The 23,063-nt window shown below is 41.8% G+C and overlaps 2 protein-coding genes across 10 annotated transcripts in view; one reads left to right on the top strand and one right to left on the bottom strand.

Annotated features, from left to right (window-relative positions):
* Dock7 (dedicator of cytokinesis 7) overlaps positions 1 to 5,351 on the top strand; it is a 183,500-nt gene extending 178,149 nt beyond the window's left edge. For 7 of the 9 annotated variants that reach the window (XM_063287647.1, XM_063287651.1, XM_063287646.1 and 4 more), the window contains 2 exons: positions 1,947 to 2,114; positions 4,080 to 4,524. In XM_063287647.1, the coding sequence (XP_063143717.1) occupies positions 1,947 to 2,114; positions 4,080 to 4,122 (211 nt within the window). In that variant the 3' untranslated portion in view covers positions 4,123 to 4,524. Of the gene's footprint in view, positions 1 to 1,946; positions 2,115 to 4,079 lie in introns of all 9 variants that reach the window. The other 2 variants (NM_001415886.1, NM_001415885.1) reach the window with 1 other exon arrangement.
* A 436-nt stretch (positions 5,352 to 5,787) lies between these two features.
* Usp1 (ubiquitin specific peptidase 1) lies at positions 5,788 to 17,158 on the bottom strand. Its single transcript, NM_001015015.1, has 9 exons — positions 16,778 to 17,158; positions 14,320 to 14,558; positions 13,177 to 13,297; positions 12,702 to 12,806; positions 11,816 to 11,976; positions 9,803 to 10,494; positions 9,073 to 9,243; positions 8,451 to 8,652; positions 5,788 to 7,255 (listed from the first exon to the last, which is right to left on the bottom strand). Exons 2-9 carry the CDS (start codon positions 14,487 to 14,489, stop codon positions 6,523 to 6,525), a joined length of 2,355 nt encoding a protein of 784 aa, NP_001015015.1. The 5' UTR covers positions 14,490 to 14,558; positions 16,778 to 17,158; the 3' UTR covers positions 5,788 to 6,522.
* Positions 17,159 to 23,063: the final 5,905 nt, after the last annotated feature.

The raw sequence follows: 23,063 nt of genomic DNA, 5'->3' as shown, positions 1-23,063 counted from the left end.
CTGTGTCTGTGCCCTGCTTTGTTGTATAACACATAAATAGGGTGTCTTCTGTTCATCACTTTTGAGTGACAGTTCAGTTTGTTTTTAATTTCCAAAAATAATACTTTCTGTGTACTTACTTTTAGCCTGAGGTTTTGTCTTTTAAAACTTAAACACATTAAATATTGACTTAAAATAATAATTCCCATACTCTAATGCCCTGCTCCTGCTTTCCTCCCAGAAGCAAGCAGTGTCCTGAGTTTCTGTTTTTCTCGTTCGTTTTGTTTTTACAGTTTTATCAGGAATCACTGAATCTCTGAGTGATGTGTTTTTTACATTGTTCTAGAATGTACTGTTTCTGTCAGCTGCTGTGCCAGCGATTATGTTTATGTGTTGCTCTAGCTAATGTCCTTGTGCTCCATTGTATGAATATGCACTTCTTTTCTCTGCTGCTGCTTTCTGTTATATTTGGAGACTCCTGGTTGTGTTGCTACTGCAAGCACTCACTTATAAACATGTACGTGGAAGATGTCTGAACTGAATGCCACATGTGCAGCACATGTGCACCTTAGCATAGAGCTCCGGGTTCACGTGCTCATCTACACGTAGGCGATCGCACACTTCCCCAAAATATATAAGCTCAGAATATGACTTCTTTCAAATTGCTTTCCAGTACTAACACTTTTTTGGTTTTTAAGATTACTTTGTTTGTGTGTGTGTGTGTGTGTGTGTGTGTGTGTGTGTGTGTGTGTGCGCACATCTAAGTGGTCTGTGTCTGCGTGTGTAGGAGTCAGTTCTCTCTCTGCCACGTGGGTCTCTGGGATCAGATGGTCAAGCTTGGTGGCCGTTTCTAGTATAAGCATTTAAAGCTGTGCACTTCTCCAAGCACCATTTGAGCTGTGTGCACAAGCAGGGATGTTTAGCTATACATATGTACATGTGGCTTTGCTGTGTTGAGGCAGCCATGCAAGCCTTGAACTTGCTGTTCTGCTTCAGCCTCTCAGCTGGTAGGATTATGGGCATGTGCACCACCCCAAGCCTGTATAGGTGCAAACCTTTTAAAACGTCCTTACCTATTTATTAAACTAAACCTTTTATTTCAACATGGGGGAAAAACGATGATGCCATCATTACACAGATGAGTGACAAAAATCCTAAAGAGTCTCTGATCTAGAAACAGTAGGGTTGGGATGAGGGGTGGCTTCAGAGTCAGCACTGACAGTTCAGGAGCTACTCAGTGATACTGTCCTTGCCTGGATTTGATCTCCCAGCACTGTGAAAGACAAATAGTAACACACACTTCCCAGTACTTAGAAAGCAGAGGTAGAGGAATCACAAGTTCTAGGCCAGCCTGCGCTACACATTAATAAAATATGCTTTCAACTTAATGAGTAACAGGAAGTGTTTATGAGATTTTAAAAGACACTCAGATGCCTGTTGCATCACAGACAGGAAGCAGAGAGCAACTGGCCACAGACACAACTGTGTCAGAGGCATACCACTACTGACCTACTTCAATGTCTAGGCCACCCACTAATGACCCACTGGTGAAGTTAGCACCTCGTGATCCAGGCACCTCTCAGTCCCATGAGCTGGGCACAGAGCCTTCGACATATGAAGTCTGTGAGGACATATTACACCTAAACTGTAACAGCACAGTAGACCTAAAACAAGACAATCAAGACAATCATCTGCCATCAACTGAATGGTGTGTGTGTGTATGTGTGTGTGTGTGTGTGTGTGTGTGTGTGTGGTGTGTGTGAATGTGTGTGTGGTGTGTCTGTGTGAGTGTGTGTGTATGTGTGTGTGGTGTGTGTGAGTGTGTGTGTGAGTGTGTGTGTAGAGTGTATGAGTGTGTGTGTGAGTGTGTGGTATGTATGTTGGGGTGTTTATGGGTAGGGTGTGTTTAGGATTACAAATTTCTAAGGGAGGAGAAATGTCTAAACATGTATTTTCTCACCCCCTAGGTGTGAGGATGCCTTAAGAAAAAATAAGAGCTTAATTGGGCCAGATCAAAAGGAGTATCAAAGAGAACTGGAGAGAAATTACCATCGCCTTAAAGAGGCTCTGCAGCCACTGATAAACAGAAAAATTCCTCAGCTGTACAAGGCTGTGTTGCCTGTCACTTGCCACAGGTACACTAAGTGTTCCTTTCTTCCACAGAGCTTTTTAGAAAAACTGCTTTTGTTTCACAGCTTTTTGCTATAAAATTTCAGGTATTGCATCCCCTAACAAATCCAACTTGTCTATGCTTTTGCCACTTAACCCTATTCAGTGTGAAGGTCAGCCTTTTCTGTGCAGGGCAGGCTAATGGGAACAGTACTAAGTCTGGCTTCATAAAGCTCTCGTAAACTCTTCCATTCAAAGTCCTGTCCCAGCTTCTGGCACCCTGGTGAGAGCATTCACTAGAATGTTTGCCCCAGAGTCATCAGTAGTCTGTGTCACCTAGAGCTGCGCAGAGAACAGGTGCCCTGACTGACTATCCGGAGAGCTGCAGTCATTTTTTCTTTTTCACAAGTCGGAAAGGAGTTTTCTACAAGTGAACCCAAGCCACATGTAAGCAGTCGTGCCTCGGGTGTGGTACAGGTACGCCCAGGAGGCTGTGAAGCTGCCACTGCAGATGTAAAGAGCCCCTGGTGGAGCCTGGCACCCATTCTGAAGTACCTGAGCCCTGGAAGCCAAGCTCTATCTACCCGTTGGATTATTGTGGCTGGTGTTTTCTCACCCCTTTCTTTGAAATGATAAACTAATAAGTCAATTAAGTTGTATGATAAATTAACATTTGAGAAGCCGTTGTTTGAATATGGATTGAAAAAAGAAACTGTGCTGTCAACAGCAGAAACTTAGCCTTTGCTGCTTAATGGCCTACTAATTTTATACTTGTAGATGTCTGAGACAAATTCACACATTCATTCCAAAAACCTTCAACTGTACACCCTGTCTTCCCAGCATTAGAGGCCAAAGCAGGGTTGTGAGTTCAAGGAGTCTGGGCCACTTAGACAAATACTGCCTTAAAAAAAGGAGAAATGGGCCAAGAGCCTGCTCTATGTCACAGCCTCCAGGGAGATCTGTCTCCCCCACAAGCTACAGGAACTGGGGAAGTACAAAGAACATTATTCCTTGTGGTAAAATACATCCTTCTCTTACCCAACACCTATGAGGGAGTTCCTTTTAGAGTTCCTAGTAGGGAAGTAAACAACTTCCCATTTTCCCTTCAGTCTTTTCAAAATCTCTAGCTACATGCACCTGACTCCATCATCAGCCCCAGCAGGTGGAGGGGATGAAAATGCAAGAAACCAGTTCATGAAGAAAAATCTATAAAAATATTTCACGAATAAAATCCTTAAGTCTATAGAACTTAGGAGATAAAATTTTCTTAGGATTTTGATTGTCAAAATGTGATCTGGGACCTTGACTTTGCCCATCTTCCTGGCTTAATATGTGTAGAATGGACTTTTACAAAGATTGGATGCTTTTGTAAGTGATTGGCTGTAGAAGCAGATTGGAGAACTGAGGCCTTCTATTATTAAGCTAGACATTACAGATGAGTGCTACTCTTCTGGAATGTTTCTACATTTTGTTTTGGCCCTGGCTGGCCTCACTCACTCAGAGATCCACTTCTCTGTCTCCTGAGTGCTGAGTTTAAAGGTGGGTGAGTGGCACTGCAAGTTATATGTAATAAAATATAACAATTACTTTGTAAAATAACTTAAAAAATGTTCAGCTAATTTCAAATATGGTAAATTGCAATATGTAATCCCACATAAAATATTTTGCAGTTTGAGAACCACTTGTTTGAGTCCAAATTTATTAGACAAATACTTGTTTCTTACCATAGTAATCTTGAATACTCGAGATCTCTCCCATGGCAGTTAAAGAACAAATAATCATTGACCTGGTAAAGTGGCTGCTATCACATACCTCTAATCTATAGATAAATCTGAAGCCAGAATATGACAACGTATGTAAGAAGGCAGGGAACACAAAACAAACCCTAAAAGGTTTTCTGCAAAGCCCCAAGCTGTTCTTGACTATATTATCTTCTTTTCCTCAGGGATTTCCCCAAGCTGTTCTTGACTGGATTATCTTCTCTCCCTCAGGGATTCCTTCAGCCGAATGAGCCTTCGGAAAATGGAGCTCTAACATACACAGATGTGTTCTATTCATCTGCAAAGAGCCATGTATTCAACACCGAGTGCAAGATCTATTGAAAAGTAGGACTTGGATGTCATTCTGGAAGCAATAGCATTGATTTACTCCAAGAATGTGCTCCCAGATGCAGGCCATTACATGTGAGGCTTGTGGCTGTGGTTTCTAACCTTCTGGTAACATGGTGTCATCTTAGAAACAAAAAGTTTTAATGATTCAAAGGTACAGTACACATTTACAATTATTTATACCATAGCTAATGTTAAATTTATTTACTTTTAAGTTCTTATTTTTTAATTTATATTACCATTTATAGATTCATTCATTTTTGAACCATTTTAAATGTAGTAATGCTTATTTTAAAGGTACTATTAAATATGTGAATGTTTACACTAATTTTAACGAGTGGGATTTTAATTTCTTTATAAACAACAGGAAAAAAAAAAACAAATTGTTCAAAAACTGGTTCTAAACTGGCATCAAACAGCCCCAAATTAGGCAATGGTGCAGATAACCTACCACAACAAGACCTGTTACGAATTGCCAAAAACAGTATTTAATAAAACGTTCCTGTAAGTGGTTAGATAGCAGAAATCTAATACCAGCACATGCTAGTGACAACACTTTGATCTTTATGAGTTACTTTATTAGTATAACTTCATGAACCAACAGTTTGAACTGATTTCTGTGCCTCAAATTAATCTTATCAAGCGTTTACTGACTGAACCATTAACTAGAAATTTGCTTTAAGGCTTCTTGATATCACTAAAGATAACACCAAGCTGGGGTTCATTGATTTTAATCTAGTAATTAAATGAGAAGTCACATGGTTTTACAAATGACATAAATTAGTTGCTATCATCAAATAATTAACTTCAGTATGAAAAAGGTACACAGAAAAAAAAAATGAATGTCTTCCACTCCTGGAACAATTTCCCCATATAAATATCCATGGTCTCTGAAATGTTTGCAACTTTTTTGTGATACTGTGGCTTACAGAACAGCAACAATGATACTGGTCACTTCTGACCTCTAATTGCTTGAATTGGCGTTCTTTCAACCCTCTGGGGGATATGGGGTGGCAAAGGAGGTAACCATTAGGGAGAAAACACCTGTCACTTCTCATGTGGTTACCTGAACTGTTTGACATCTCGGTGATAGTATGAAGGCCTTTTAAGAGTGATGTGTGATTTAGTCATGAAATACAGGTTATTTTCTCATGAGTCGCAATAGAGATTTCTCACTCCATTTTGTTATACTTCCTGACAATGTTTTCTTCAAACACAACCTTTCTTGCCTCAAGAATCTCTTTAGCTCTGATAGCACAGAATGATTATTTTTAAAAAGTTCTATCAATGATTCTAAAGGGAAGGCACAAAGACGCATCTAATTCCCACTGCACCATCCGTGAGGATAATGTTATAAGCAATCTTCCCACCGAAATGGAACGTTCCTCCAGTACCATGCATTCAGGTGAGTGTCCTTTATAAGTCCTAAAACAAATGGCCTAAAACTAAGTAAGGATGATTTTCATCTCTGCTCCATTGCTGAGTATTAAAGGTAATTTATGCTTGATTACTCTCTTGTACACACACATTAAGAACTGCACTTTGATAAAAATACACTTAAAAAAAAATCACACATTTGTATACATGGTTGTTAAACAGTTTAAATTTTTATTGACCTCACAGTTTTTTAAAAAAAGTTAAAGGTCACACCTCTAAGTTGATGTACTATGTACAGATCATGCAGAATGAGTATGAAGAGATACCAATTAGTCATGCCAAAAAGACTGACTAGAGTAGTCATCCTCATAAATACATATAAAATTCTTATGAAGGTAGAGGGGATGGCCAGGTTTTCTGAGACACTTTCCAAAGTTATTCAAGGCACAAAATATACACCATTGTGACTATACATATTCTAGACGTTGTGCCTCTGATACAGCCCAAAGATTTGGTTTCATGACGATTATAAAGCTAAATGTATGTACTGAATGAGATTGTTTCTTGGGTGAAAAGCCAGACCTATAAACATCAAGTAGATAGATAATTACTCCAAAATATGGAGAATACAAATACAAGCACTTTATTTTAAAAAGCAAACAAAAGATCATGTAAATCCAAAAGTGTGAACTGTTTCAAGCTTCCATTTTGGATCATTTAGTATCTACACAAGTTTGTTCCCAGCTTATCCATCACTAGTCTCTACTAAGGAATATGATTCTAAAAATTAACATGGTTTTCAGTATTTAAAATCTCACTATTTATATAAAAGCCTAGAGAGACCAATAATATCCAATAGCTTCAAAAGATAACTAAAGACTCTTAGATGTTATCAACTTTACCAACGTCTGTCCAGGGCTGTTTAATATTTACAAGGAAAATACACTCACTATAGTTTTTTATAAAATAGCAAGTAGGGAGTAGATGTAGGAGATGTAGAAGGGGAAAGAGAATTCAGAAAGTCTTTCTCTTCTGTAACTTTTACTTCAGAGTCATCAAAGAGCAACCACTTCCCCTCGTACTCCTTTAAGCTTTGCACTACATAGGAAATTTTGTTCTCCAGTCCACTCACGTTAATGCCTGTTTGGTCACTGGACTCCTTGCTCCTGTCAGATTCCTGGGTCCCGTTAGTATCATTAGTTTCAGAATTTCTACTGTCAGTGAATGGTGTCCCGACAACTTTCTCAGGATTAGATGCTTTGCTGCACAGCTCATAATCTGCTTTGCTCTTCTGTCCTCCAAGAAGTCCAATACCTTCTACATTTTTTTTGTTCAAAACTTTACTTGGCTGGGCATTACCACCAACTCTAATTGATACTTCGTCGTCATAATTTTCAGCCGTCCCCCTTGCTTCCTCCTCATTCAGTGGCTCTGGCTTACCTATCTCACACATCTGGTCAACCACAAAATTGCCCTTATCTAGTTCTAGACTGTTAAGGTCAGTGACTTTAACAGATGCAGTATAGTGCCCACTACTAATAGTAATGCCACTGTGCATCACAACAGCAAATAATCCATAGCTGTCATTAGTCGGCTTTGTGCTCCATTCTTCTAGTGACAGTTTAAGAGGTGTCAATAAAGGAGTGTTGATCTTGGAAAGTCCACCACCATAACAATCAAACCTTTGGAAGGAAAAAAAGGTTTCCTGTAATTCTGTTTGAAATATAAATGTCTACACACAGTGTGAAGCCAAGTACTAAGTCGTTAATGTTCAGTTATGAACAAAAGCAGAGTAAGACTTCAATTTTGAGAACAATGCATACCAAAAATATTAGAACTTAGGTATAACCGTGACCACATTTTATCCTGGCACTTGAGAGGCAGAGGTAGGTGATCTCTTGAGTTCAAGGCCATCTAGGGTTAGTGAGGCACTCTTTTTAAATTAAAAAAAAAAAAAAAAAATTAACTGATGTTTGGGTGTTTCTGTGGAAAGTATATTTTCTTTATCCTTTTATTAGATTTGTACGCTAGGAAATTAGAATTTTTAAAAGACCAAACATTTGAAGCCAAAATCCTGTATACGCTACTTTATTTTTGGTCTAAATAATATATTAAAATGTCTAAAGAAAAGACCATACATCACTTTGATGACAATGTGTGAGAAATATGAGGAGGCTCTCCTGGTAATTTCAAACAAGTGAATAAACTATTAAGTATACACGTCAGAAAAGACAGATTATTCAAAACAGCCATTTTTATATCTATTTTTAAGAGCTTCTGGGTAAGTTCTCAACTCTTAAAATTTCCCCAGTTTTCAGAGATGAGTTGCTAACTTTCCTTAAAACTGAAAATCTTACTTTTCCACACCCCATTCCCCAACGTCAGGCATGGTGGCTCACATCTGTAATCCTAGCTTGAGTCTGAGACAGGAGGCCACCTATGTCTACAACAGTGAAACACTATCTAAGAGAAGGAAGGAAGGAAGGAATTCCAGCACTTAGGAGGCAGAGGCAAGTGAATCTTTGAGTTCAAGGTCAGCCTGGTCTACACAGAGAAACTTCTGTCTTGGAAATAAAAGAAAGAGAAGATTACTCCACTTGAGTGAGCACCTCTGAAGCAGAAGCCTACTAGAGCTACAGAATGTGGGGAGACATGGGGGAACTGTACTGTCTTCTTGGTGCTACAGTTCAAACCCACACCCTGATCTTCACTAGACAAGCACACTGAGCTCTATCACCAGACCCAAAAGAGCATTTTATGAATTTATGCCCAAAGAACCTGCTTACTAAGAGCAGAGTTGGTCCTCACAAATGACTTCACTTGGCACAGCACTGTAAACAAAGCCACTGTCTCCCTCGGTTTATTCACAATACTCACTCCAAGCCACTAGCAGCAAAGCACTTCAGATGAATAGTGATAACTTCAGGCATTTTATCAAACAAGAGACTTCGCTCTGCTTCCGTATAATGATGGCAATTTTCACAGAAATATTTATCCTCTCCTACAATTCTCTCCACTGAAGCAAACTGTGAAATTGCCCATCTCAGGGTCTTCATTTCTGTTTTTGGCTCTGGAGAAACTGTAAAACAGAATTGTTCACTCATAAATATCTTTCAGATACTAAACACTTAAACCAGGTTTGAATATTGTTCAGTTTCAAATAGTCATTTGATCCCCAACATCTAAATACTTAGTATTAGCCAAAGTACACACACACCACACACACATAGAGACAGAGACAGACAGACACCAAAAGTCAAATAGTCCAGTCGCAAGCCAGTTGCCAGTCTCATGGTTCCTCAGGACATTTCTATACTTTTTATGATTTACATTGAACACAACAGTAGTAGCTCAAGTAGTAATTTGAAATGACTTCAGTTAATGAAGTATTTCATTTTTCCATTACAATTTCATAAGTAGAATTAACAGTGGTACTGAGAGAACAGGAAGGCCATGCTAACTACCCAACAGACTGCACAGGTCCGCCCCATCTGCTTACTCTCAGAGCTCTCCTCGACTTTAGAAAGTTCATCTTCTTGTACCGGGACACTAATATCCTGAAAGTCTTCTCTTCTTTCTGTTAAGCTTTCACATTCCAAACAACGAGTCCTCAGTACTAGCTGACCTTGAAACAATTTCTCTACTAGTTCAAAACCAATCTGCTCTGCACCTAAAATGAAAATGGCAAAATGTTTATACAGATCTGCTTTTCAGTATAACCCAATTCATCAATTTCCCATTGAATATTTCCATATCTTAGTAAGCAGGGCTTTATACGTGAAATGTAAAGTTCCTACCAAAGATTTTTTCAAATATGAACTACTATCTTTAGAACAGTAAAATTAGCTGTGTCTTTAACTTGCTTCCAAAGACATGTCCTTATAAAACTGCCCCAGGGAAACAAAACTTTTAGAACAGCCATCAACCACATTAACTATAGATTAATACATGTGTGAACAACCAAGCAAAGCAGTTATACCTCAGGTCTAAGGTCCACTGAACTCAGTTTCCCTTGACTTCATGTCATGCTGCACAGATAAAAGGCAGAGAAAGCCCAGCTTTCCCATGAGAAATATTGCCCTGCATGATGAATGTCCATAAACTCAGTGCAATGCTGTACACACTACAGTGACAGCCAATGGAAAATCACCTTCTCAAAACAAAAATCTTAAATCCTGTCTATTTCTCTAACTAACACCCTCACCAGTCAACCTGGTAACAGCACTGACCTTTGTTTATGGACTTAGCTTCACTACTGTCCACAGGTGTGACGCTACTTCCTGGAGATGCGGGTCCACTACCATTAACTGTGTTGTCGCGTCCATCCTTCTCCAAATCCTCCTCAAGGTCACCCTCGTTTACTTTAGGTTGCCCTTTGGAGCGCTGGTTGGTTGTTATTTTCCCAAGACTACAGAACTTGGAAAGAATGCTGGGCTGCTTAGTGGCCGGCTTTAACCAATTTATTTTAACTTTGGATTTCTTCTGTGAGGGCTTTGCACTCTCATTTTCAGAAACACACTTGGGGATGATTTTAGGAGAAGCCTCTAGTGTGTCTCCGGTAGCTTTTCTTTTCGATCTGGTTTGTCTCTGGTTTTCTTCCAATGGCTGGGATTCCCTGGACAGTTTAACCTTTTTCTTCATGTTCCCCGATTCTCCGTCACTCTTTCTTTTCCAGTTCCCTTTTGGGAGTTGTTCTTTGAGGTCGTCCAGATTCCTCGTACTGTCAGTCTCTGTGCTGCTAATCCCACCTGTCTCCTCTTTCTGAAGAGATTTTTCTTCAACCTTGCTGGAAAATTCAGTCAAGTTTTTTATTTCTTCTTTTTTTAGGAGTTGGCATGTTTCTTGAATGTTTCCCAGAATACACTGTAGCACTTCCTGTGCATCGTGCTGGAGATAGCCTTCATACATAGGGTTGAGTTCCCTATGAATAAAAAGGCTCATTTTAGTTAATTCTAGTTTTGTTTAGTAACACCAAAGAAAAAAACTATTTTTAAATAACCAGAAGCATTCTACTAATTTGAAACCTTACCTAAATTTACAGTTGAAAGTAAAAACAAATTCCCCATTATTTATGGTGTTACACCCTCTTGTAACCCCTTCTACATACTGTAACTAATGCTGGCAGTGTTTCACTACACACCAGAACTTGCTGTGTTCTTCTCTAGCAGTTAGTGTTTATTTCCACAAACTATTCACAGATGTCACAAGGTTAAATTACTTGCTAACAGGGTCATAAAGCTAGTTAAGATGCAAAATGAGGGCTGAAAACCAGCTCTCGGTCACTTTTTTATAATGTCTCTTATAAAAGGTAAATAAATGTGTCTACATCTACTAAAAAACTGAATTAAAAGACTTTCTTTTAAGACTTCACAAAAATTCAATATTATTTATGTGGGTGTGCATGCACACATTCACAAGGGCTCCTGTGTGTGTGCGTGTGTGCATGTTTGTGTGTGTGTTTGTATTTTTAAGCACATACAAGTATTTGGAACCTGCAGTCTTTATGCATGGTACATTTTGTACACAGATCTACAAGCTGTGATCTGAAATTCCTTAGGACTATGTGTGTTTAGGGATTCCTGGTCTATGGGGTACTGAAGTGGTAACCATTTCAAACTTCCCCAAGTCCCCTTCAAGATCACACTCACTTCCTTTAGGTTGTCCTGTGGAGCCCTGGTTTGTTGTTATTTTCCCCAGCCTATATAACTTGAAAAGAATCTCAGTGGTAGGCTTTAACTAATTTAACTTTTGATTTCTTTTGTGTCTTACACTCATGTTTATTCAGAAAAACACTTGGAGCCCTAGCATTAACAAGTCTGGGAGTTCAAGCCTCAGTATCATAAAAATGAGTAAATACATTAATATGTATTTACCGCCAGAGACTGATTTGGTGCGAAGCCCATGTACCTGTATTTTCTTTTTTAAAGAGTGCCGTATAGAATATAAGTAAAACTACATATCATCTACATATAGGCCAGTATTCTAATCAAACATAAGTCTTTTGACAGAAAATTTAGGAAGACTATGAGTATAGAATATAAATAGGCTAATATAAATATGAATCTAATTAATTTAGATTTTAATTTTTAATTTTAATAACCAGTTCTGAAAGCCTGGGGTGTAAAAGGCTGTGGCTGAACTTCAGCTGTCTTTTCCTTTACTCCTGTCTGTTCATACATCCCTCCCTTCTGAAGACAGGAGCAAACAGATAACGGATCGCAAAGCTGTGTTAGAGCCTATACCTCAGGGTGTTAAGCAGTCGCCTTGGCTGTGTCGCAAGTTCATCTGTATATTTTTCTGGATTTAAGAGAAAACTAGCTTGAAGCTGTTCAACTGAGATTATTAAGGACTGTAAACTGCATATAAGCTCATAACTTGCCAAAGGATCTTCTTTGCAGCTTCCCTATCAAGAAAAAAAACCACAATTTAATTTATAAACATTAAATAAGTGCTTCTTTCCTTCTTGGTCTCACTGAACAATATAGCTTTTCTAAATTAAATTTCAGTACAGCAAAAATTCTATTAATCATGCAAGTCAACTTTTTCCCTTCAGTTTTTTTCTTAGTTGCTTTCTTCATAGACAGTGATTTTCTAATCAGTTTTCTTTTAACTTATTTACTTGCAATTAAGGCTGGGGGTATGACTCAGTGGTAGTTTCACTTGCATATGTAAGACCATAAATTCAGTCTCCAAAAACCATTAATGTCAATTACCATAGAGTGGATAATAACCTGGTACTCAAGTGAGACACTTGTGATTATGAGGGGCAAGTGACAAGTCTAATTAGCAATGCATGAAACACTATACCAGGCTATGAATAATCTGGACAATATACAGTTCTGAAAAACTTAACAGAAATAATCTGTCACCATTGTCCTGAACAATCCTGAGTCTCTATCACTTTTTTATTTAACAGTTAAACATAATCCCTCCCATTAATTTGTTGTTGCATGTGTGTGGGGGTGTGGGAGTTGTCGAGACAGGGTTTCAATGTGTGGTCCTATCTAGCCAAGAAATCACTATGGAGACAAACCAGGCTTAGCTGCCTCCCAAGTGCTGGGATTAAATGTGTGCTTCACTGTGGCCTCTCTCTAGCTGATTTTGTTTCTTAAATCATCATCTTTTTACCTTATCCTTCTGAATAGAGTCATCCTTCAGAGCTTCTTTCTTCCTTGAAATAATATTAAATAAGTGCTTCACTCCAGCCTTGAAGCCAGGACAAAAGTACAACACCTACAGAAAGGATGTTGTTTTAGTACTGTGCAAACAACACACCTAAAATCACTAATGCCTTCTGTAGGGCACATTTAATGTTATTACCTAAAACTGACACTAAGACCCTCTTCAAACCCTCTACCTCACCAGTAGTAACCCATTGATCGCTCAGCAGCACTTAGCTCTGAACCTATACATTATTAGTCAGATTAAGATTAACAGGACAAAAACTAACAAAATAATGAAAGTTTTTAAGTTGACATAGTACCAGTAATCTTTGAGTATTATCATGGTCTATTCTGGTTGATTTACAGTTTATAACAAAGTATGGACAAAGTCATTTAATAATCTAGAACTTTCAAAAACATTAAACATTACATCATAATACCTGAAGAATACTATTCAGATAACAAGTGTTGCCAAGGTTATTCAGTCCCACAAACGGTAACAAGTTTTCTCTCTTCTCACAGCTTACTGGTGAGGACTGTGCAGCAGGAACAACTTGATCACTGTGAATATAGAGGGAAGAAAAAGTATGAAGATGTAGCACCTTAAAGTGGAAATACTGCTTCCCTAAACTTAACATTTCTACAATAGGCAGATGACCACTGAGCTATATACCCAACCCTGAACAATTATTGGTGAACACACATGGGACAACATCCACTTTTAGTTACCCAATAGACTGTCCATTTGCTGAACAAAGAGCTACCACAGACTCCAGCTAGGGCAATTTGGAATATTCACTTTTATTCTCTTTTAATGTAAAAACCATTTTGTTGTAATGAATTCACAAGTAAAAACATCATGCAGCTAGATTAAAGTAGCCACTCAAACAAGCCCTTGTCCAGTCCTATAGGACAGCCATTCTGAAGCCATGGAGTTCCGCTTAGAGCTTTATACATCTACTATCAATACATTTTTGTGCACTTAAACACCATAAAAAGGGGGTATGTGGGATTAGACTAGAAAAACAATTAGCTCTGTATCCTCTCCTGTGACCGGATGCACTTGTACTTCATGTGCATTCCTTCCCTCCTTCCCTTTCTTCTTAATGACTAAAGCATTTACATGCATTTAAAAAAAATCATCTTTAAAATCTAATTTCAAAATAAATTGGCAAATGTCCTATCTCTAGCAGATAGAAGTAGTTCTGGGGTGTAACAGGAAGTTTTACACACACTACACTGCAAAAATATCAAGCAGTGTTTACCCTGTTCCTACTATACACTTTGTTTTTGGTTTATTCTTTTTTTCCAAGATAAGATTTCTCTGTGTAGCTCTGGCTCTCCTGGAACTCAATCTGTAGACCAGGCTGGGGCCTGTCTCCCAGGTGCTGGGATGAAAGGCAGGAGCCACCACCACTGAGTTCCTATTATATACTTTAATTCTCATCTGGCTAAATGCAAATCATGTACACTTTCTTTAAACCTGTGAACTGTCAGGTGAGCACAGAATCATCAGCCCAAGTGCAATGCTCTTTCATGGATTCAGAATAAAGTACAGAAATAATTTAAAATAAAATACATACATCTCAGATCCTCTATATTCAGAAGCTTTTTCTTCATCTTCTTGAGAATCAGTGAAGTCTAAGGCTCTTTTAGTTTCCTTTTTCTGAAAAAACTTCAAAGACAGCCTGTTCTTCTTGGATGGACTGCCTCTTGAAAGCCCATTACTTTCACTAGGTATGACGCCAGGCATTTTCTTTCAAAATTGCAAGGAGTTGACGAGAATTAACTTATTGAAGGAAGCTGTAATCACCAATTAAATCTGTTAATCACATACAAAAAAGATTTCATTAGTCTTGGGGTATCAGATGTAAGTGACAAGATTGGCAATTGTGAAAAGGTTTATCAAAAGAATGGTACAAGTCAGGACATCATATTTCAAAACCTAATGCCTGATAATAGACCCTTAGGCTTTATTACTTAGATTAATGGCTTTCAACCTTCCTGATGCCGTGACCCTTTAATACAGTTCCTCATGTTGTAGTGATGCCCAGTCATAAAATTATTGTTGCTACTTCATAACTATAATTTTGCTATTATGAATCATAATGTAAATATCTGATATGCTGGATATCTGATATGAAACCCCCTGTGAAAGGGTTGTTTGATATACCCCTGGGGGTCCTCAACCCACAGGTGGAGAACCACTGGCTTAAATTGAACATACATGTACACACACACAGCCTAATTTTCTTTAAAATTGCTACTAAATTCTTATTACCTTAGTCTGGGTGTATACATGTATGTGGTTGTGTGTATATTTGCATGCATTAAGGGATGTATCACAAAATACCCATTTAGTAAAACCATTCATAAAAATCACAGACTTAAGAAGCTAGAACTCTGGGCCAGTGAGATGGCCCAATGGGTTAGGGCACTTGCTGCTAAACCTAACAACTTGAGCCAGATCCCAAGAACTCACCTTCTCAAGGACGCCTCTGAACTTCCTGTGCACACCCATAAACACAAATAATGTTTTAAAAATATAGGTTTAAAAAAGTTCTGTTTTTTAAATACAAAAATGGTGACTGGACAATGGTAAAAATGAGGAATGAATGAGGAACCAAAGTAGAAGCAGAGACTACAGAGTCTTTACAGGGCCACTTGGAGTCACTGTGAATACACCGCACACACGATGCTGGAACAGAGTCAGGGAAACTTGCTCCAGCTCATGTGTGCTAAAAATTACTATATACATATATATATATATATTTTTTTTTCCAATTGTGTTTTGTTTTGAGACAGGGTCTCCCTGTGTGACCCTGGCTGGCCTGGAACTCAGAGATTTACCTGCCAGCTTCCCCCGGTGCTGGTGTTAAAAGTCCTGCTGTCCACCACACCCAGCTCCAATTGTTTCTAAGCTTTGTAACTACAAGGTGCTGAAAAAGAATTGTCTACCCGTTTCAAGGTAAAACTTTAAAATGGAAGAGGGGGGAGGGATATAGCAATACATGTGATACTTTATAGAAATCTATTTTTACTTGGGACATCGAGAAGAAAAATATCCCAATATTCCAAAAATATGAACATGTTTCAAATGCAAGTACCCGAGTAGTAAGTTGAAGTACACACAAATTCACTCAAATTCTACCCTAAACATTTAGCTCTAGGAGCTCATGTACAGTGCACAGTGAAACCATTTTTGGGAACCAACTCAGGAAAAACTGGACAACTGGCAAATTTTTCCATCTTGTCTGAAACTTAAATTTTGTCTCCTGGCCCCTTAATGTTCTTGATGAAGTGTCCCATTAAGAATGACAAATCAGTCTTCGCAAAACTGTCAGACTTGGCCAAGCATTAATGACTCCGGAAGGGTCTCTTCCTGGGAGCCAATGAGAGAGAGAAAAAAGTCATCAGCCAGCTGAAATAGCGGGGCCGTCATCTCAGACAGCCATCCCCTCTGGGTTCCTCTAAACAGCCAGCCAGTACTGATGGTTACCAAGAGCGCGACACTTTCCCAGGTGTCCAATCTTATGCTCTCCGCGTCCCTTCTAAGTAAGAGCTTTCGGTCAAAAAAGCCTCTCCAGAACTATAAACCAAGCTTCGCACAATGAACTTGACCGTAAGCCTCTTAACCAAATGACACTGTGAATCCCCAGTCCCATTACTTTTCAACTCTGTGTACAATGATAGGATTCAACTACTTTTTTCAAGAAAAACGTGAAACAATAAAAACAAGCTCTTGGGCGCTGCGTTAAGACACGTGGCGCCGTACACACTTCTGGAGAAACTGTAAGTCAAGAAAATGCGCGGTAAAATTTCGCAAGCCCCGACCCAGGACACTGCGATCACAAACATCTCTTCTCCCCGCCAGCCTCTCCCGTAACCAAAGGCGTGGGCAGAGGGGCACTTGGGTCCCAGGTGAGCCACCCCGGGGGTCGCCGCGCACGCCGGCAGTCCCACGCAGCGAAGCCGGAGCCTGAGGGGCCCTCCCCACCGTCAGCACCTGCCGGGCAACCGCGGGCCCGGAACCCTCCTTACCCGGTCATGGCCCTGAGCGAGTCCGCGGCGCCGCCGCCGGGGAGACCAGCCGGGCAGAGTGCGGGCGCGACAGGTGAGCTCCGCCGCCGTCCCGGGAGAGGGATCGCTGGTGGGCGCCTCCCGCGGGGGAGTGACCATTCGTCCGCAGAGCGGGAGCCGGGCCGCCGCTCGGTCCTGCCCGCTGCGGCCCCACTACATCCCCGGCGCAGCCCGGCCGGGAAGGCTACGGGCGCACAGCGGTGGCGGCGCTCCGGAGCCGCAGGGTCCCCGCTCAGCTGCCGAGGGGAACTTGGCGCGTTTTCCTCAGTCTCAGGACCCCCGCGAGTGAACCCCCGCCCGCGCCAGCGTCGCGGCTGGAGGTGGCGTCCACGGAAAGTGCCGGTTCTCCTCTCCACGTTGCAGAGGCGCGAAAGGCGCGAGCCACCGCGCGACCGCCCCTCGCCCCCGGCACGCTCGGCTCCGGAACCAGCTGGAACGGTAGTTCCTCCCGGGCCTAACGGGTTCTGCAGTTTAAACAGCGCAGGCAGCGACAAGGGCAGCTCGCGCGGGTCCTCGCAGAGGCGCGCGCTGCGCAGGGGGCCGGGCTGGCGCGCAAGAGGCTCGCTCACGCCCTCTTTTTTTTTTTTTTTTTTTTTAATTCTTTTTAAACATTAGTACTCGCGAGTTGAAGGGGAGGGAGCTTACGGGTCGGGAGATGGGACAGGGAGTGACTAGGACAGGCCCCTTCCTCAGGTGCTCAAATGCACCAATCCAGGATGAACAATTTCCAAAACCTCATTCCTCCGCTCCACCAGGAAGAACCAATCAAAAAGTATCTATACAAAAAGCCAATTAGCGGGCAAAGAAGACAGTCTGACCAATAAAAAAAGTAGAAGGGCGAAGCCCAGCCAATCTTGGGTGGGTATACGGCGTCCCGGAGCGGCTCTTTCCAAGCTCATTGGCGCTCCAGTGCGCGCTTTCTCTGCCCGGCAGTTAAGAGTTCCGCTTTACGTTTTGTTAGCATTGGGAGGTGGCGACTCTGCAGGGTGTGGCTTCTGGACTGAGGCCCCTGTGCAGGCCCGCCTCTTTCTTTCTTTTTTTTTTTTTTCCCCCTGGCGTGCGCTCTCCGGAAGGGTTGCCAAAGATGCTAGGAAAATGGCTGACGGGCTTGCTAGCTGCTCGGCGCCTGCTGGGCGTCCAGTTTGCTGATGAAGCCACGGTCCATCCAGTCCCAAGCTATCGGATAAGAATAAGCACTGCCTTAAATAGTGCACAGCCGAACGCCTCGGAGCCTCGGGTCCTTCTACCCTCTCCCGCAGGCTGCGCAAGGGTTTTGGTTCTCAGGCTGGTCTCGCGACTGGAGCTTCAACGGGTTCTGGCGCGAGCCGGTACCGAATGACCCACAGGCAGCCACACGGCTTCACCTGGCTCGGGGGGTTGGTTCTGTATGCTATATCTTTTGTGAGATGCTCTCACAGTGCGGTGCTGCAGTTGATGAGAACTCAGTACAAATCTGTTCAAGTGGGGTCTTGTTTTGTTTTTAATGTCCACTGTGTGTGTTGCCCTGTTTAGTGCCCTGTTGCATTGTATTCAGGATGGTAGGGATAACAGGTGAATGAAATGTACTCCCTGATTTACAATCCACAGGAGACCAAAATTAAATTGGTGATTTGAAATAGTCTAAATGGTAGACTAAAGAAAGGTTGCAGTTCGGTGGTTTTGATAAGATAATGTAGAAAGACTTGACATTTGAGCAAACAGCTCCAGGAAGTGCACTTCTAAAGGGAGGTAGGGAAGGTCCATTTGTGGGAGATGAAGAGATGCACATCATGTGTTTATAGCACGTTGGGAGAGCTTGAGGACTGGATGCTTGGAGAATAGGGAATCTAAGATGGTAGGAATGGGAGTGAAATGGTGTCTGTGGGGACAAGCAGGAGGCACATCTCCCAGGTCATCCAGCAGCCTGAGCTCCTATCAACAATTAAGGGACCTTCACTCAGTCCAAACTGGGATCCATGGCCTAGTTATGGAAACTCATGTTCAGACTTGCCAGTTTATGAAGTAGAATTGGGGTTTAAAGATACTTTAATGTAGGGATTAGGAAAGCGAAGACATGGAAACATGGTTAAGAATCCCAGAGAGACCTGTTCAAGTATGGGTACAAACTCAAGGGACAGTCACAGCTTTTTTTGTTTTTTAAACAATAGTCATTTATTTCAAAGTTTCTATTTTTAGAGGGTTTCTGAGAAACCTAAAATAAGATCGTTCAATGGTTTCTAGGAGGCTCCTGACAGGGTTAGAGCAGGTGAATAACCCAGAGATACTAAGAGGCAGGATAACAAAGCTAACAGATCATTTAAGATTATCAGTGATGTCTAAGGAATAAGGCTCTACTCAGCTCTGTCTCCAGCCTTCTGTCTGGTCACTGTCACTTTAGCATTAGATATCTTTGTACAAATATCACTGTGTAGGAAGCCTTACAGCAAATGGGTTAGAATTCTCAGCTATTAGAGGCCGACAAAGGGGCTCTCTTCCCTGCCTGTGTACCTTCCCACAATTACCCCTTCTGTCCTTTCAGAGCTCTGATTAAACTGGCTACGTGCCAGTTCCAAACCAGGAGGTAGCAGTGCTTATAACACCTTGTGATGGAAAAGACTGGACCTCCCTCAGGGCACAAGCAAGAAGATCCACTAAGGAGATGGTTCACAGTCAAGGACTGAATGGTGACTTGAAATAAGGTGACAGTGGAAATGCTATGTTGGTAGGAGTCACACCAGGTACAGTGGTGCACACCCAGAATCCCTCACCAAGGAGGCCAGGGCAGGAGAACTACCAGAACTTCAACGGACTGGTGTGCCTTCACATACTGAGACATAGGTGTTGTGCCTGTCGTGCTAGCACTTGACTTAGTCGAGAGAATCATGAGTCACAGCCCGTCTTGATCTCAAAAAAGGAGGAAGAGAAGAACAGCCACGATGGTTCAGTAGGTAGAAGTGCTTTCTATGAAGCCAAACAACTGTGAAACCCACAGTAGAAGGATAAATCTGATTTCCAAAAGCTGTCCTCTGACCACACAAGTGCCATGGGATACGCCTGCATGTTCCTTCGTACAATAATTGTTAAAAAGACGAGTTGCCTATTTCATGACTTGCCTAAGGAGACAAAGAAAGACAGAGCCAGGAGACAAGCTAGAGTTTATAATATAAATCAGTCTTAGGTTGTCCTCTGCAACACACGACAGTGCCACATTTTGGTCCTAACAGAGTAAGAGATACCATCAAACTCCATCTGATTAACCAAATCTAATTTTCCATTTCTTTGAGATCTGACCATCTGCAGCAATTAGTCTTCTGTACAGTTTACAGTATCAATATTTAGATCATAATTTTATTCTGGGAGACTACATGCCCTTAGAAAAATAATAAAGAGGACAATTAGCATTCTTTGCCCTCCTTTTTCAGCCGTGTCTAAAAACAACTAGTGGTTTCCCAGGAGTGGGGAGGAAATGGAATAAGAATCTTGAATCTTTGAAAAGCGAATTTGGTTGGAGTTCACTTGCCCCTGTGGTGGCTATGGAGATGTGCTGTCCATGACCCCTTCCACTCCTGGAGGTCTGCTCTTGAGGCTGCACCTTCATCAGTGGCCTTTCCTGACTTCTATCCATGTCCTTCAAAATCAATGCAAGCTGAGAAACTCTTACACATTACCAAATTTGGCTGCCAGGCTTGGGCTCCTCCTCATCACAGGTTCTGTGTGTTGATCCTAAGGTAACATTTCCCAAGAGATTTTGCCTCAATGGGTGCCTGCCTCTCCTCAATCACAGCTAATTCTTCAGCCCTAGCTGACCACAACCACGGATTCTTCAAAATACTGAATGGTCCCACCAAGTTCTTTAAGAGACTCTAAAAAGTCCCCAAAACTTTACAAGCCAGGCCTCCATCACTTACACTCCTCCCACATTCTCTTTGAAATAATAACTGAGTTCTGAACTCAACAGCTTTCCTAGACCAAAGTTCCAAAGTCGGCCTACAGCCTCCCCAAAACATGACAGGGGCTGCCACAGCAATACCCCACTCCTATTACCAATTTATGTCTTAGAATTTTTGTTGCTGTGATAAAACAACTAAAGGCATCTTAGGGAGGATTCATCTCACACTTCCAGGTAATGGTCCATCACCGAAGAAGTCAGGAACCTGGAGGCAGGAACGGAATGAGAAGCCAGGGAGGAGTAATGTTCATTGGCTTGATCAGCATATTTTATTGTACAACTCAGGACCATCTGCCCAGCGTCGTCACCACCCACAGTGGTCCACATCAATCATTAGGAAGTATACCACAGAAGGCCACAATGCTGGAGTCTGTCATCCAGAAAATCATGGATTGCAAGTTTACAGTCTTGAGCCTGTTTGTACGCCTAGAATTCATTGATTGAAATGTCTCCAAGCCAGCCAGGGCTCTGTAGTGAGACCTTGTCCCAAACAAACAAAGCAAGCTGAATAAGCCATGAGGAGCAAGCCAGTAAATAGTGTTGCTCCATGGGTTCTGCCTCAAAGTTTCTGCCGCAAGGTTCCCACCACAAGGTTCCTGCCCTGACTTCCTTTCATAATGAACTGACTATAAACTGTAAGCTGAAATATTTTCCTCCCCAAGTTGCTTTTGGTCGAGGTGGTTTTTATTCCCAGAAATAGAAATCCCAACACCCTAGTCTAGTTCTTTCTTAAAGGTGTATGAACTGATGACATGAATGGTTTATGATATGGTTAGGATGAAGGTTTTTATTGTAGATAGAAAAGAGCATCCAGAGGAGTCTGGAAGAGTCCAGAACAGTGAAAGAGGAAGACTGACTATGGCCAGCTCTCTGAGAGAAGGGAGAGTAAGGATAGAGAATAGAGAAAGCATGGTGAGAGGAGAAGCGCAGAGACAGAAAGAGTGCTAGCATAGCAAGAAGAGCAAGGCAAATGAGTAGCTGAGGAGAAGGAAGCCTGTGAGCAGGAGGGAGTCTAGGGCAGAGGAGGCGGTGATAAGGGCAGGATGCTGACATGGACTTTGAAGTTCGAAAACAGGTAGTAGTGATACCGAGGAGCCTGGAGGCTCCTTTGTACTTTGCTATGCGTATAGGTGCCACCCATAGCATGTGTACCTTGTACCAAAGATAAGGGAAATCACTTCTTTTGGTAGATGTAAACCAGTTGCACACGTTCTCTAGGAATGCTGGCTTTTACTTAGCCACCAGAAATCTTCCTTTAGCCCAGGTCGAGCTTACTATACCACCTTCTGAGTTTGCAGAACCTTACAAAAGGGATCTTTGGCCATTTACTTGGGTAACTTTACCCTAAGGAAATGGCTATGGTTGAATATTTCAAGGGGTGGAAGATATAAAGTCCAAACTAACATTGACATCCAGGGACCAGAAACATCAGATTTCCATTCGCATGAAAGCACAGAGAGGTCAGTAAGTAAATGGAGCCATTACCCATCAGCCAGCTAGGGTGGTTTGTTCTATACAGATAGAAACCATAGGGGGTAAGGATGATTAAACTAGTGTTGACAGAGTGGGACCCCTGCATACCCAAAGCCTAGAGACAGAGCTACCTGTCCCTGGATCAAAATGCCAAATAGGGTTCTAATTACTCAGATTGGAGGCTTATCGCTATGGAGTCAGTGGGCCCAGTACTGTGAAGCCAAATAATCCTCAGCTTCCAATAATAGGCAGCCACAAAGCAGCACCCAGTAGTGTTAACGGACATTGAATTACCTGCAGGAATTAGGACCCTCAGCTCCCACGGTGGCCTGTATTACAGCTCTTGGGTCTTAAGGGTTGGCAGGCAGCCCTCTGAGGTCTTCTGGAGACTGCGGCTTGCAGTTTCTCCTCTCCAGCTCTCTCTTCCAGCCTTCCTTGTCTCTATTGTCTCTGTTCCCTGCAGAAGTCACTGTCTGGATTTTTCAGCCACTTCCTCAATGTTGCAGCCACTCCTGCAGCTACCACTCACCACTGTTCCGGCTCCACTTCTCCCTCTCCTTTCTGTGTTAGAGGCACAGCCTACTCTACCAAAGACACAGATCTAAAGCAAGCAGGCACAGAACACAGAGAATTTTTTTTGCTGTGCAGCGGTAGTGTGTGCCTTCAATCCCAGCACTTGCGAGGAAAAGGGGAGCAGATCTCTCTGAGTTTCAGGCCAGCCTGGTCCACAGAGTAAGATTTTTTCAATAGGATTAATGTTGCACACCAGGAAGCTCCACATGCCTGTTTCAATCAGGTGACTCAAAACTGAGCTGACCAACAAGGCTATATACTCGGGGCTATAGT

The sequence above is a fragment of the Rattus norvegicus genome, chromosome 5, assembly GCF_036323735.1.
Source record: "Rattus norvegicus strain BN/NHsdMcwi chromosome 5, GRCr8, whole genome shotgun sequence".
Taxonomy (NCBI): domain Eukaryota; kingdom Metazoa; phylum Chordata; class Mammalia; order Rodentia; family Muridae; genus Rattus; species Rattus norvegicus.
The sequence above is the reverse complement of the archived record's forward strand: the minus strand, read 5'-3'. Positions and strand labels throughout refer to the sequence as shown.